The sequence below is a fragment of the Apus apus genome, chromosome 1, assembly GCF_020740795.1.
Source record: "Apus apus isolate bApuApu2 chromosome 1, bApuApu2.pri.cur, whole genome shotgun sequence".
In the NCBI taxonomy this organism is placed as follows: domain Eukaryota; kingdom Metazoa; phylum Chordata; class Aves; order Apodiformes; family Apodidae; genus Apus; species Apus apus.
The window spans coordinates 164,464,783-164,479,622 of NC_067282.1; the positions used below are offsets into that span (position 1 = coordinate 164,464,783).

At 53.1% G+C, this 14,840-nt stretch overlaps 2 protein-coding genes and 1 long non-coding RNA gene across 3 annotated transcripts; all 3 read right to left on the reverse strand.

Moving 5' to 3' along the window:
* Window positions 1-3,945: 3,945 nt before the first annotated feature.
* On the reverse strand, window positions 3,946-5,777 carry MYF5 (myogenic factor 5). The gene is made up of 3 exons (XM_051626516.1): window positions 5,171-5,777; window positions 4,563-4,638; window positions 3,946-4,415 (listed from the first exon to the last, which is right to left on the reverse strand). The coding sequence occupies exons 1-3, from the start codon at window positions 5,675-5,677 to the stop codon at window positions 4,222-4,224; spliced, it is 777 nt and encodes a 258-aa protein (XP_051482476.1). The 5' UTR covers window positions 5,678-5,777; the 3' UTR covers window positions 3,946-4,221.
* A 1,588-nt stretch (window positions 5,778-7,365) lies between these two features.
* On the reverse strand, window positions 7,366-8,939 carry LOC127393511 (uncharacterized). The gene is made up of 3 exons (XR_007891467.1): window positions 8,863-8,939; window positions 8,327-8,383; window positions 7,366-7,949 (listed from the first exon to the last, which is right to left on the reverse strand). It is a non-coding gene; the product is annotated as an uncharacterized LOC127393511 (long non-coding RNA).
* Window positions 8,940-11,599: 2,660 nt separating this feature from the next.
* MYF6 (myogenic factor 6) lies at window positions 11,600-13,619 on the reverse strand. The gene is made up of 4 exons (XM_051608050.1): window positions 12,786-13,619; window positions 12,445-12,535; window positions 12,118-12,250; window positions 11,600-11,854 (listed from the first exon to the last, which is right to left on the reverse strand). Exons 1-3 carry the CDS (start codon window positions 13,302-13,304, stop codon window positions 12,132-12,134), a joined length of 729 nt encoding a protein of 242 aa, XP_051464010.1. The 5' UTR covers window positions 13,305-13,619; the 3' UTR covers window positions 11,600-11,854; window positions 12,118-12,131.
* Between the last annotated feature and the right edge of the window lie 1,221 nt (window positions 13,620-14,840).

Sequence of the window (14,840 nt, forward strand, 5' to 3'; positions counted from 1 at the left end):
TCCATGAGCATTCAGGATGCGTAAGCTCCTGGAGGAAAGAAAGTGGGGCACCTACCAAATGAAAAGAATATGTATCACACTGTGTTTGGGAAGGGGAATAACTCCTTCAGTCAGGACATGGTCTGGATGTATCTTTTGGACTGAATGAAAAGAATAGCATGAGATGTGAGGATAAAGAAGGTCACTAGTGAAGCCTAAGCTAATAGGCAAGAGAAAACACTAGTGAAGCCTATGCTAATACGCAAGAGAAAACCCTAATGAAGCACAAGAAAAACAGCCTTGCAGTCTCTTTTTTACTTATTTCACTAATCCAAATGGCTGGTGTCCCAAGCAGCACATGAACAGATGCTCTGCTAACCCACTCCACATTTGGGGGTTCACTCCTCCATCCCTCACACAGGAACAAATAGGCCAGCAGGATCCCAGCCCAGTCTCCAGCTGGCCAAGCTCATTAGGTCTTTAGTTGCCAGGAAGGCAGTTGTGGCCAGCTGTAGGGCTTATACCCCCATGCAGAGCCTGCCAAAGGTCAGCAGTCATTGGGTGGCCAGCTGTGGGTACTCCTGTGGGACCCCAAGGTCCAGCTGAGAGGAGTAAGGAGAAGTGATGAGCAAGTCAAAGGCTCTACAGAGAATGGGCAGGAACAGGTCTGGGGTGGGGAGAAGTGAGCTGCCTGCAGACATGAAGCCTGAATGCTTAAGCCCGACAAGCAGGCTGAGCTGGAAAGGCAAAGATGCTGAATTTTGCCCAAAATGCAACCATGAATTTGGGGTGTTCCTGGGCATATTTTGACAAACAGAATGAATTAAGGCCCCTTTATCCTCCAAGAACTAATTACTAAAAATCTGTCACTTTTAAGCCTTACCATAAGAGCAGAAACACGTTTATCTTTTCTTACAGGGAATATGAGTGGTTTTCCACTCAAACAAATCAGAAATTGAAACACGAAGTAAGCAGGATTTTTCCTACTTACAGATAATACACAAACTCAAATTATTGGCATTATAAAAAAAATAGACAAAATAAAAACATTGTAATGAAGGTTGTTTTGCAAACTGTACTTTAGATCTCTTCCTTGAGTTGAATTCTTCCTGATGTTATATGTAAAAGAGCTTTGCTATGTTCCCATGTTAGTTTTGTAGTGTAGCCTTTTGATCTGAGATTAGCATATGGATATGGATATCATTGAAGATCTCTGTTTTGTTTCTTAATGAAAGGTAAAAGGTAGAAAAAGCTTTCCACACACACACCAGAAAAAAATCACAGCTGCCTTTCTCAGTCGGATTATAAACAGAGAAAGTCCAATTTTCAGAGATAAAATTAAAATAAAAAATGAAGTTTGTTTTTAAAATGGCACAGAAAAATCTGCAGCTTCTGTGTTTCATTATTCTGACACTATGAGGCATCCCTTCACCTGCCTGCCTGCCTGCCTGCCAGACTGCTGCATGCCATCCCAGAGCCTGCAGCCAAGTAGTAGGAGTTGAAAGAGATGGAGCTCAGGTTTTCTGTATCATCTTCTCCTGGATTTGGGGGCACAGTGTTCCTAAAATGAACATGGTTCACATAGAATTCAAGTAATTATTTTCAGTTCCTATTGTTGGTATTGTTGGTATTGTTGTTAGTGTTGTTGGTATTGTTGTTGCTGTTAAATGTACAAAAATCTGACCACAGCAGCCATCTCTGAGACAGCAGCTTTTTACCCATTGTTCTTCCAATCCACAGGCTAAACATGTTTTCACGGTGCTGAACTTCCACTCCTTCCAAGGATTACAGCACAGTACAGTTCACAGGAGCTTTGTTTATAGATGCCCTGTAATTAAGAGATTGTCTTCTTGATGCAAATAACAAAACTCTCAGATTGTAATCTAGTCTAGCAGAACTGAGCAGGCTATGGACAAACATCCCACAGAGGATACTTCTTGGTCTCTGAAAAGCTGCTTCTCAAAAGTATTGACCTTTTTGCAACTCTTAAAATGTCTGCCAGCCAAAGAGAGGTGTACATTACCAACATGTGATTTGCTAGTGTTACTCTGCATACTTCTCAGGAGATCACTTGCCAAGGTCAGCACAGTGCAGAATGAAATGCTCAAAGTTCTCCAGCTTAGCTCATTTTAAATCATCATTTAAAACTCTCGGCACTGTGCTGAATCCTGGCCACAAGCAGTCTCCTTGTAATGGTATTTTGCTTGAGAGGAGCGAGCGCTGCAGCGCTGTGTGAGAAATGCTGAGTAAACCAGTGATGTTCAAGATCTTGCCTAAGGTTTTCTACTAACAGAAAGTGCAGGAAGTGATCATCTGTAACCAAGAAAGCTTGTTTGCATTAAAGCACTTGCATGCCCCTGAAGCATCTGTAATGACCCGTGTGCCAACATTTTTACCTCTACATGACTTCAATCCGAGGTTTTCAAACCCACATTTTTCTACTCACTGATTATTTGGGACCTATCTATAAACACAGAAAGCCCATTCTGGAAAAGATTCCTCCTGAATTACTCTGTGGGAAAAAGAGCACGTACCTCAAGGTTACACAGCAAGGACAGAAAGTGATTTGGAAGGAAGCTGCACAGGAGAGGCAGGCTGGCCTTGCCCTGAGTTGGAAGCGCAGCTGCCTGCTGCTCAGCTGAGCAGCTCAGGCAGGTAGATGCCACCTTGCTTTCTCTGCAGCTCTTGTGGGGAGGGGGATGTGACCTCTTGGTGTGCTGTGAGGACAGGGCTGTCTCTCAGCTTGGCTTCCTTCATCCTCAGTTCAGAGACACTGCCAAAGAGCAGTCAGGTGGTCACTTTTGGTGACATGATTAAGCTGGGCTGCTTTCAAGTGAAAGATTTATCAGAGATGAAATACCAGGTCTCTTGGCCACTCATTGCTAACATAAACACAAATGGCAAATACATCCTTATACCACACTAGTGAGTTGTATATCCCTTCCCACTCGGAGTGCGTATCATAGGAGATATTTCTGGAGGCAGTGAAGCAGCCCATCTCTCCATCTCATAGCTGTCTGGTTTTTTTGGGGGGGGGAAGAGGGGGGTTAGAAAAGTTTTTTGATCACAAGTACAGCAGTGCAAAGGACTGGAAACTTCATGGTAGAAAGAGTTAGATTTAGTGCCTAAGAAGGAAATACTTGTTAACTCTGAAACTCACAAAGCCTTGACCTGGCTATTTCTAGACTCATGTAAATAGAGTAATGACTTTCTTCCTGGCTGGTGGGACCAAAGTCTTTAGGAGCAACCAGCTCTAGTATTGCTTTCTGAATATTGTGAAATGTACCTTGTGGATTGCAAAATAGAGAGGTGTGGATTGTTCTTACTAATTTTACTAAATTTGTCTCTGCCACTGAGACACTCAGTGCTGCTGCGACTGAGAGTAAAATTCCATGACAGGGTATCAGAGCTAGATCATGCAGTTGTTTTACAGAATAGAGGTCACCATGCAATTTTAGGGCCAAATCCTGAAGTATGTGTTCAGTTCCCATGCCCAGAGAAAGAAAAAAGGGCTTTGCCGGGGCAGGGAGAGAACAGGAGGAAAATAAAACCAACAACAATAACAACAACAAAAACCAACAGAAAACCAACCAACCAACCAAAACAACAAATAAAACAGAAAACCAAAGAAAAAACTTTTATATTTGCAGAAAATAAAAGAAACTCTGCCCGCAGCAGGACAGGAATGGAGAGAGAATTTAACCCTCTGCATTTTTTTCCTCCATGAGCCATAATACCCACTGGTAATAGGAGAAACAAGCTGCCAGGCCTCATACCCAGCAAGACGCTACATCTCCCGGCCCAGGACGGCCGAGGGGAGGCAGATCCCCAGGATGGCAGGAGAGAGGTGTGCCCAAGTCCGGACTGGGGCTGAACAAGGATGCTGGTGGGCACCGCGCAGGCGGGTCTCGCTGCCCTCCCCAATACCAGGGAATGCAGGTAAAGAACCAGCAGGCCAGACAGCTCTCTTACAGCATGTTTTATTCGCAGCGAGGTTTCCAGGGTAGGGCGTGTGGCCGGAGCCCCAGGGTCTCTCTGCTCCGGGGAAAGCCCGGCCCGGAGCCCAGCGGGGCGCTTTGCCCCAGCCCCTGGGGGAGGCGGCGGGCCAAGCGGCGCTGGGGCTGCCCCTTTCGCCCGAAAAGCCTTTACAAGACGCGGCTGGGCACAGGGGGCCGGCCCCGGGGAGAGGGCAGCGGCCGCGGGGACGGAGGCAGGCGCGGGGTGTCGGCCTCCCGGGGCCCCTCATAGCGCCTGGTAGGTCCGTCGGGGCGGCGGCGTCCCGGGCGTCCCCGGCCCCGAGTCGATGCTGGCGCTGGGCGAGAGGGAGTCGGCGTCGCGGAGGGGCAGCCCCGGCTCCTCCGCCGGGGACAGGCGGTCCACGATGCTGGAGAGGCAGTCCAGGCTGGACAGGGCGCTGCTCTGCTCGGCGGCATAACCTGCAGCCGGTGGTTGGGGTGAGGAACAGCAGCAGCGCGTTACAGAGAGGTCCCGCGCTGCCCTCCCCCAGTGCCACGGGGAGCGGGGCTGCCCCCCGGCCCCGCCTCCACCCCCCGCGCCCGCGGCTGCCGGCAGGTCTGCCTTACCGTGGGCCATCTCGGAGCAGTAGACAGCGTCGAATCTGCTGCCTCTCGCCGGCCAGACGGGGCTGCCGCAGTCGGCCTGGAAGACAGCGAGGGGCGAGTGCCGGCCCGGCCGCCCCCGCCCCGGGCTTTTGGAGCGCTCTCCCAGGGGAACGCGCCTTACAGACGGGCGGTGGGGAAGCCCCGGCTACCCTGGGGCAGCGGGGCAGCAGTTCCTGGCCAGGCTGCTGCTGGGCAGCGGCTTCCCCATCTCCCCCCGCCTTCCGCCTTACCCCTTTGCTGCGCCGCGCTAAACTTGGGGGGAGGGGAGAAAGGGTGTTAGGCACTACATCTAACAAAGAAACGAGCCTCCGAGGGCTGGGGCGCTTGCTGAGTGACCTCTGAGAGCGTTACCGTCACCCCCCATGCATTCCCAGAAAGCCCATGTGCACGCTCAAGGTTTCGTTTGAGAAAGGGCCTGCTTTAACCCAAATTGACAGCCTTCTGATGCCCGGCTGCATTTGGCTCTTCCCAGACCCATGGGACCAACCCCACGATGCTGGGCAGAGGGGGACCTCCTTGCGGGCCTTCTTGGGGTCCCCACAGCCCCATCGCTCCTGTCTCTCTCTTACCATCCCATCTGAACAGCTGGAAGTGGGGCTGGTCGGTTCGGAGCAGCTCTGTCCCGGCAGGTGATAGTAGTTTTCTACCTGTTCCCTCAAGAGCTCCTGAAGGCTCTCGATGTATCTGATGGCGTTTCTCAGGATCTCTACTTTGGGGAGTCTTTGGTTGGGGTTGGCAGTGGTGCATCTCTTCAGGGTCTCAAACGCCTGGTTCACTTTCTTCAGCCTTCTCCTCTCCCTCATGGTGGCCGCCTTCCGCCGGTCCATTGTGGTGGATTTTCTCTTGCAGGCTTTGCAAGCCCACATGAGGCAGTGGCCGGCCTGGTGGTGGCCGGTGGGAGCTCGGACATGTTCCTCTTCCTCCGAGCAGGCGGGTTCGGGAGGCTCGTGGGCACCGAAGGCAGGCAGGTCCCTGGGCTCGAAATCCTCGGGGAACTCGCCCTCCGGGGACGAGAGGCAGGAACTGTCATAGAAGAGCTCGGAGGGAGAGAACTGGCAGCTGTCCATCACCTCCATCCCTACAAGGGAGGTGTCAGTACGGGGCGGCAGCCACCGGCTCTGAGCAAGGCGTTCAGCAGCGCGCTGGGGCAATTTCCTCAGTAATTAGCGACCTGAGACCAAGTGTCCTTTGGCTGATGCGGGGGGCCCTTATATATACATGTAAAGGGAGGCTGGTCCGCGGCGGCCAGTCTTTATTAGCATATCCCACCACATCCCCTGTCGGGGGTTGTCTGGGCAAGCCCCCTCGAGTCCTCAAGAGACAATTTGCTCCGCGCCGCTCCTTTGGAGGGCCGTGAGCTGGGCACTTCGCTAATGAACGACCTCCCTAGAACCGATTGCGACATCTCCGAAGTTTAAACGGAGTATGAGAATTTGCAGTTTTGGAATGGACAGAGAAAGAGGGGCGGCGGACGCGCAAGAACCGCTGACATTTCCAACACAGCCGTTTCTCGTCCTTATGTTCCTCTCTCCTGTCACACGCCGGCTATCACCACGGGGGAATTAACGTACAGCCCTCTCATAGTGTCTACTTGCATATCTTTACTCCTCACAGTCCGTGGTCCAGTTCTGAACTGGAACAATTTACCCCTCTTTTCAGACCTAAGATTGGATCATTTTTCTTGGGGAGCGCTTTGTCCTGTAATTAAAGCTTTCTCACCAGCCGTTTAATTTTACAAACTAGAGGGCAAAAATGCACAGATACGTGTGGCAGGGAGAGACGAGGAGGAGGTAAACCCAAATTTTAGTGCTATGGGATGGGGCCACAGGGAAAGGTACTCACAAAAGAAAAGTGTACGTGTTTGCTGCGAGACAAATCCCCTTCCCATTCTTTCTCCGACTCGTGTGACCCGGTGCTGCTAAAGACAAAACAGTCGAGCAGTGCCTTGGGCTTGCTAATTTTCTGCTTTCAGGCAAACTTGCACCGTTACAGATGCGTCCCAGCTGCCAGTGCAACAAACCCCTCCTGGAAGTGTAAAATTTCTAACCCCGCAATCCCTAAGTAACTTTACACAAGTCGGGGACAAAAGCTTTGCAGAGCTCCAGCCGCAGCAGTAGCTGAGCGGAGCGGTGCAAGGGTCATTAGAGTGGTAATGAAGCCATTTAACAGGCATTCGCTAACGCGCAGGAATCCTTTGGTTTCATCCAGGTGGCTTTTGTAGTTGAGGAAAATATTATGAGAAGGCAAAGGAAACCTTCCCTACCTGGGAATAAAATTATGTGACCTAGGTTAACTCAAACGGAGAGCAAGTGACCCAGCAGCCGTTCAAACGCTACGGAGCCGGTCTGTGCGCCCAGGAAAAAGGCATCTTCAATTAGCCCCTCTTCAGGAAGAGGTAATGCGGAGGGCATGGCGATCCGGTTGTGTCAAGGAGCCGCTCTTCGAGTGAGCAAAGCAAGCAGGGATCACCGCCTTAGAGAGGTGTCTGGCACAATAGCACACGGCTGGAAAGCTCGATCCGCCTGGGCGAGCGGCCGGGAGCTGAGGATAGGGCTGGGGCCGGAGAGACCCCAGCTGATCCTTCCAACCCCATGCCCGAGCCCCCCAGAAGGCGGATTTTCACTCTTAGGCTAAAACCCGAAACATGCACACACCCTTCTTCTCACGAGCGGACGCATGATTATTTAAAGCTTTGGGAAGGCTACATCTGCATCGCTTGGGTTTATTTGGGCCATAAACAGAGGGAGCCCCTTTTGAAATTAATACTGTAGGAAAAGCAGAGAGCTGATAAAGGAGTAAAGTTACAGAAAGGGGAAAGCGCAGAATTTCGGGTTTCTGCCGCTCCGAGGTGCAGGTTGCTGTTTAGTTGGGTCACATCTGAAACAGGGCCGTTCCCTATTGTTTTCCCAATAAACCGTTCGTCGGTAGGGATTCTGCTCGGCAGTAACTTGAACTCTTCACTGGGCTGTGGCGTGAGAGCACACACACACACGATTTGATTTACCACGTCTGAGCTGGCAAAAGTAGACCTGTTTACAGATTTGTGTTTTATGCACAAATAAACTTGATCATTAAGGTGTCGGTTGCAGTTCCAATCACCTTTCAGGGATTACTTTCCAAGCAAGCACCGTGGATCTCCCGGTGCACAGTGCCAACCCCCTGGATCCCGCTTTCCTGGCGTGCAAAGCTTTAGTTCGCAGCTTGAACTACTAATCCAGCGGGGCTGGGGTTGTTACGAAACGTGCCTTTTCCCAAAAGTCTTTGAGGAGCTCGGAAAATTTGTTTCCTTTTTCCTTGCATATTTTGGGGGAAGGGGAAGGGGAAGGAAGGATGGAAGAGCCTGTCACTCTAAAAGAAAAAAAAAAACAACACACCCTGTAATTAGTGTCCCTTAAAAGCTCCCGGCTCTTCTGGTAAAGTGATCTCAAAACAAATTTGCAAAAGTGCAGTAGGCGAGTGTAACTAAAGAAAGGGGAGAGAAAACACAAACTACAAGGCTGGCTAATGAGGCTGTTCGGGGGAAGGGATGGATGGGGGGGATAGATATATAGTGCTATATTTCATGAAATGGGAGGCTCAAGTCCGGAAAGCGGGAACAGCCTGAGCACCAGACGCTGTCTGATCCTGGGGACGGGCAGGGAGACAATGGTGAAGGTGTCAGGACGTCTTTAAACGGTGTTCCTCATCCCAACCCACCCCGCTCCGCAGCAATTGCAGTGCCGTACCTATTTTCGAAGGCATTCTATCCCATGCGGGGACCATTCCCAGAGCCCCATGTCTTTCTAAGAAAGCAAAGAAAATCCGTCTGAAAACACCAGTCACGGGGCCGGGGGGTGAGAGGTGTTTGGGACCCACATGAGCGCTCCCCGTCGCGCCCGCCCCCGGCCCTGGGGAGCACCCTCCGCCTGCATCCCCACCTCTCCAAAGTCGGGTTGATGCCCGAGACCCGCTGCCAGACAGCAACCGGCAGCGGCAGCCTTATTTCGGGGTGTAATTTGTTTAACGGCACATTTAAGGGGGCGGCGACGCCCGACACAAGGGAAGCCGCAAGCGTGTCGCTCCGGGCCACCTTCGCCCCCCGCCTTTCCCCTCCGGCCGTGGGCGGGTGCCGATAGCGGTACCGCTGGGTCCTCCGCGCTGCCCCGCCAGCAAAACTGTTTCCCAGTTGGGCTGTTGTGGCCCGGCATTTCCAGCCGTGTGAGAAACGTTTGGTTCCCCCCAGCGCTGGGAACCGTACGCACCTAAGTAAACACATTAGTACCTGCCAGAGGGATTTGTATAGAAGACAGCTGAAGAAGGCATTGGCCTCTGCTGGCACTCTGGGACTCCCAAGAGAGATCAAAGGGACACGAGGGAGTTTTTAGCAGCCTTGAGACTGGGAAAAGTTGCTAGTTCCTGCTATCGGAGGGACGTCCTAGAGAGCACATGGTTCAATTATTCAACCTCCTCCCTCCCCTGCCCCCCACTCCCACTCCCCAGCTCTTTCTCTACAGAAAGGTGTAAGCTCTGGAAAAATCGTACGGGTTCCCTAAGGCAGCAGAGCTCCAAGCAGGAATTTCCCCCGTGGAAATGGGTCGACGCCTGCCCGCCTTGCCTTCGACCTCAGAAAATAAGCCGAGCCAGCTGCTGGCTGCCCGCCTCTCTCTTTGGGTTGCGGGCAGTTGGTCGTACGGAGGAACATAAAGATGCATAACGAAATAATAGGCTTTAGACACTCGGACGCGTCACTTCATAGAGGAGCGGTGACAAAGCAGCAGCACCCCAGACACCCCGTCTGCCCCCACCCACCCCTTCCCCGTGTGCGCTCACGGCCCCTCAGGCAGCTGGGGCGGGCGGCGGAGGGCAGCCGGGCAGCGCACCGCACCGCACCGCCGCTCCCGCACCCCCAGGCTCCTTGGGGAGCGAGCAGGTGGCTGCCCGGCCGAGCCGAGCAGGAAGAAGCCAGGCAGGCCGGTGTTCAGCTCCCACCCGCCTCTACCGTGTTAAATGAACTGCAGTGGGGCGGAGGGAGGCCGCTCGCATCAGTGTAAAAACTTTGTGGGAAAAAAAGACGATTAAATCAGAAACCCCTTTTCCTTACCCAGTTATTACCCTTTGATTTGTGATTCTAAGGCCCTGTTTGCTTTGGCTGGGAACTTAGGTAAATATTATAGTTATTAATATCAAACACAAACATTTTAATTGCAAACACACCGAGGACCCTCACTGGGAAGCTCGGCATGTCAGTCGCAGCCGCGGGGGTCACGGAGAGTCTTTTCGGGAGGTATTTTCTTTATTTAATGAAAAAAACCCTCATCCTTTAGCTAAACTTATTCCAAACAATCGCTCGAGTTACTCTGCTGCTGGAGGAGACCCTGCCGTGGGGGTCCTACCGGTTCGTTGAGGTTAATGCTGGGCGGAGGGCGAGCCTGACAGTGGCTGCCGGGCTGCTGGCGGGACTCTGGGGTTTCGGGGGTGCCCTGCTGCGGGGAGCGCGTCCAGCGGGGCTTGGTTCGGACGGTGCCGCCCCAGGCGCGGTGAGCTGCGTGTGGCCCTCCCCTCTGACCCTGCAGGAATCCGAAGGAGTTGTCTGAAATACTCTGTTGCTGATCAAGACCTCGCTACCGAAGCAAACAGTGACAGCTTCGCCCTCTCGCCAGAACGCAGAGGTTGCGTACAGGAACCCGCGCCCCCCAAACCGCCGCTTTGTGAACCCTCCGAGAATTCCCCGAGACAAAGCGGTTTATTTGAAACGAGAAAAAGGGGGAAGGTGCCGTGTCACTTCGTGCCCACTACACTGTGCAGCCGCAATTTCTCCTTACAACAATGTCTCAGCAGAGAGCAATTAGCGCGAGTACTTCAAGGCTTTCGAGGCCGGGCTGGCCAGGGTGAAGCAGGAAGGGAGCAGGGAGCGGCAGGAGCCGGCCCTCAGGGCAGTCCCTCCCCAGAGCCTCCCCTTCACACCGGCGCACCGTGCCGCTGCCGCCCGAGACGGGCCAGGCCTTCCCGGAACGTGGCTGTGAGCTTTCGAAAAATAATAAATAAATGAAGGGCTAAAGCTGACGAGGAGAGCGCCCGCGGGACTGCTGAAGCGGGTTCGCTTCGCCACTGCCAGCTCTGTGGCCAGCGCGGTGTGTGTGTAAGGCCGAGTGCGCGGTTTCCTGGTGGTCGCCCCTTCCCCGGGGTATAAACAATCTGTTACACACCGTAACGCTCTGACTGTGAGCAGCTCCACTCCGCCATCCTCAGAGGGGCTGGTTTTTTTTTTACACCACTGAGTGAAAGGCTTCATATGTTGTTACTCCCCCCAACTCCTCTGTCGCTTAACTCTTTCCTCCCTGAGGGACCCCATTACCCTCTCCCACAGGCTCAAGGAAATCAAGGGGACTTGCCTTTCCTGGGAAGAAATGACAGCCCTCCCAGGGGAGAGGGCGGCTGTCACAGCCGCTTGCTGTCCCCCCCCCAGGGGTAGCGGGGCCGTCAGCTTAGCCGCAGACAAGCCTGGGTTCAAGTCCTCCGGTGTCGAGAGGAGAGGAGAACGGCGCTGAGCTTCTCTGTTCCCAAGGGCCGGGGGAGCTCTTTGCGTTACCCCTTTCTAAACTCACCCACCACGGGGAGGGCAAGGCGAAGAGCCGTCCGTCCTTGCCTGCGAGCTACGCAAGCGGCACCGCCGGACATTTCGGGGGAGCAGAACCGCTTCCCGGGGGCGGGCGGACGTGCGCTCCGTAACGGGGAAACGGGATGCCCAGTCCTGCCCGGCACCACCCGTGCTTGCCCAGCCTTCCCTGGGAGCGAACGAGGGAGGCCGGTCATTAACACCACGGGTGCGGCCCTAGGTAAGGAGAGGGGCTCCTTAGAGAAAATGAAGGAAAAATCAGTCCTGAGTGGTGCCTCCCAGTCACACGGCTCTTGTCTCGGCTACATGCGTCTGACTCTTCAGGGCTTGATCTCTCTGAAGTCAGTGGTGGATTTTAACTCCGGGGTCGGGTTATTATTTAATTACTAGGGGAGAGAAAAACTGTAACACAAAGAACTTTATTTTACAATCCAATAAATCCGTCTGTTCTTATATACAATATCACATTCCACCATTTAAATATATATTTGTTATGTTTACAAAAGAAAAGACAGTACTAAAAGTATTTACAGGAACGAAACGAGGCGGGAACTCTTTAAATACGACTAATACGAAATGCAACCAACAGCTTCACTCAGACAGGAATGAACTTTCCGGTGAGTCTCAGACAAGGTGGATCACCGGTACAGGTAAATACCTTAAATTAAAAAAAAAAAAAAAAAAAAAAAAAAGGAGGGATGGTCTATGCAACACAATTTAAAGGAAATAAAACTCAGGAAGAAAAAAGGGGGAAAGTCTGTTTGGCTCAAGTCAATGAGAGCCATTTCCTTTGAGTCAGGCAGGTGTACCGTGACTCGACCTTAACAAGGCCCCTGCCTGGGCTTTCCCCTGTGTTAATTTGCTTCATTACTTAGTTTAGAGGGAAGGGGGTGGGGGCTCCATCTCCGTTAAATATACTACCAGAACAACCGGATTTATTTCTCCACCACTTCCTCCGCACTGGGTAGTTTGGGCTCGTCGGAAGAAATACTGTCCACTATGGAAGAGAGACAGCGAAGGCTGCTGGAAGCCGACGACTCGACGACGGAGCCTCCTACTCAAGGAGAGAAAAGGGATTAAAGAGCACACGGTTCCTTCCCGCCGGGCCTGCGGGGCGGGGTGCGCGGCAGCCGGAGAGCCCGGGCGCCGGAGGGTGAGAGACCGTCGGGGGCCGCGACCGTGAGGGACAGCGACCGTGAGGGCAAGGGAAGGGCGATCGGCTGCAGAGGCGGCCGCGGTGCGAGTTACCTTCCGTGGGGCTGACTCCTAGGGCTCGGGAATGGTCAGAAGCGCTTTGCCAGTCGGAGCTGCAGGTGCTCAGGAAGTCCGAGCTGGCGATCTGCGGCACACGCAGGCGGGGCGGGAGGGGGGAGACACGGGAAGAGGACAGGCATTAGTAAGGTGGCCCGCAGCTCCCCGGGGCGGGCCAGCTGCCCGCTGCAGGCCCCAGCAGCTCACGCGTTCCTGCAGGAGCCCTCTCCGGGCCTGCCTGCCTGCCCAGCCGCCCGGGCCCCTGCGGAGGCCCTGCTGAGGACGGGAGGAGCAGCTGGATGGCAGGGCGGCCAGAGGAATTAAGCAGCAGTGCTTACATTTCCTTGCTTGGGACTGAAGCTGAAGGGGTCCCCCCCGATCTCCTGCATTTTCTCCTGCTGATCTAGTCTGTGCAAGAGGTCCTGCAGCTTCTCGATGTAGCTGATGGCGCTCCTCAGGATCTCCACCTTGGGCAGCCTCTGGTTGGGGTTCGCCACAGTCCGCCTTTTCAGAGCCTCGAAGGCTTCGTTGATCTTCTTCAGTCTCCTCCTCTCCCGCAGGGTGGCTGCTTTCCGTCTGTCCGTAGGGGCCGACTTTCTCTTGCAAGTTTTACAAGCCCAAATCAAACACTGGCCGGGGCAGTGAGGGGGTTGTAGTCCCGGGGGTGCCAGCACATGCTCCTCTCCGCTGCTGTCACTGCCGGCCTCTGGCGGCATTTGGTCCTGACAGGGGGACAAGGTGCCATCGCTGCCTGGGTACAGCGGGGATCCCTCAGCCATGTCCAGCTGCTGCAGGGCTCCATTCTCCCCGTCCAAGTAGAAGAAATAGGAGCCAGTTTCAAAAAGGTCCATCATCATGCTGTCCCTTGGCCTCTCTGACTGCTTGAGTTGGGTAGCAGGCTCAAAAACACCCGGAGGAACAACCGAGATGGAATTTAATTAGTGCAGTGACATAAGTCCCCTCTGCTTTATATAGGAGCTGCTGAAACCCTATCCAACTTTTAGCTGTCGCGGTGCATCACCCTCCAAAACTGATTCCAGCCAGTCTCCTGGGCGCAGTCCTGAGCACATCTCCTATTTAGAAAGCGGGGGGGAGAGCCATGAGGGGAGGTAGACAAATTAAAAAAATAAAAAGGAAAATAAGCGGAAAAATATAATAAATAGAGCCCCACTTCTCCCCGTACCCCGAAATCCCGTGAGGTCGGGGTGCAGCGCAGGGACGCGAGGTGGGGGCTCGGGAGCCGCGCCCGGGCAGCCCCGATCCCGCTGCCGAGCCCGCGGGGGCACGGCTGGAGGACAAAGGCGCGGGGCTTCACAAGGAGCCTCCCCCAGCCCACCCCTCACACCCCCCGGCGCACGCTCCTTGCCCCGCTGCTAAGTATAGATCTATGAGGGGAGATTTCAAAGGCAGCCATCACTCTCCGAATAGACAGGATAATATTTTCAGAAGAAGCCCCCGCTATGCCGCCCCCCTCCTCCCTTGAAGCATGCCATTCCTGTGACCCAAGCCACCCGGGCCAGCCCAAGGTTAGGAGCCAAGCTCCCTGTCCCTCCACACACAGGGGGAAGGTTGCCAAGGCAGAGCCTGGCTGCGGTGCTGGAGCACCCACCGTTACTGCACCTTGACTGAGTCCTTTAATCTGAACTTTCTCTCGTTGCCCCTGAGGTGACAGGAGTGATTCCAGGTGACTGGGTTACAGTCTGACAGGACTCTCCGGACAGCCCGTGTCCTTGACAGTGTTTAGGGCGATCAAAGCCCGGACATATGGTGTATCTGCAGTTTAATCCCTTGAGCCTGGCAAGTTATACACAGTTTCCTAGTCCCTGAGACTGAAATGGAGCTTGTGATCACTCTCTGTTAGCAAATGCTGTAATGTCACATCGTGTCTAAGCTCCTCTTACATCAAGAAAGTGATGATATGGGAACATGGTCCTTTTGCCTATTTCCCTGGAATGCCTTGTGTTCCTTAAATCCTATGTAATTTCTTTCTCTCTATGTAAGTATAAATATATATGTGTATATACATATATATACACTGGAATAGCATATGCATAAATGATAGATATAAAAGCTATATCCAAGAGATAACTTTATATTTAAAGTATATATTGTATATAAGCATATGTATAAACTGAAAGAGAGTAGATTTAGGTTAGATATTTGGAAGAAATTCTGTAGTGTGAGGGTGGTGAGGCACTGTAACAGGTTGCCCAGGGAAATTGTGGATGCCTCATCCTTGGAAATGTTCAAGGCCAGGCTGGATGGGGCTTTGAGCAACCTGGTCTAGTGGGAGGTGTCCCTGCCCATGCAGGGGGGTTGGAACTGGATGATCTTTAAGGTACCTTCCAACCCAAACCATTCTGTGATTCTATGATACATATCCATATCTATAG

Bases quoted from the DNA above. Each gene is read 5' to 3' on its own strand.
- MYF5 (XM_051626516.1), bottom strand. From the start codon at position 5,677: ATGGAGGTGATGGACAGCTGCCAGTTCTCTCCCTCCGAGCTCTTCTAT. The intron at 4,639-5,170 runs GTAAGAGAGAGA...GCTGTCTTCCAG, and splicing joins CCAGCTGTTCAGATGGGATG to GCCGACTGCGGCAGCCCCGT. The intron at 4,416-4,562 runs GTAAGGCAGACC...CACCGGCTGCAG, and splicing joins CTGCTCCGAGATGGCCCACG to GTTATGCCGCCGAGCAGAGC.
- MYF6 (XM_051608050.1), bottom strand. From the start codon at position 13,304: ATGATGATGGACCTTTTTGAAACTGGCTCCTATTTCTTCTACTTGGAC. The intron at 12,536-12,785 runs GTAAGCACTGCT...CGTGTGCCGCAG, and splicing joins TCAGTCCCAAGCAAGGAAAT to ATCGCCAGCTCGGACTTCCT. The intron at 12,251-12,444 runs GTAACTCGCACC...CTCCTTGAGTAG, and splicing joins AGGAGTCAGCCCCACGGAAG to GAGGCTCCGTCGTCGAGTCG.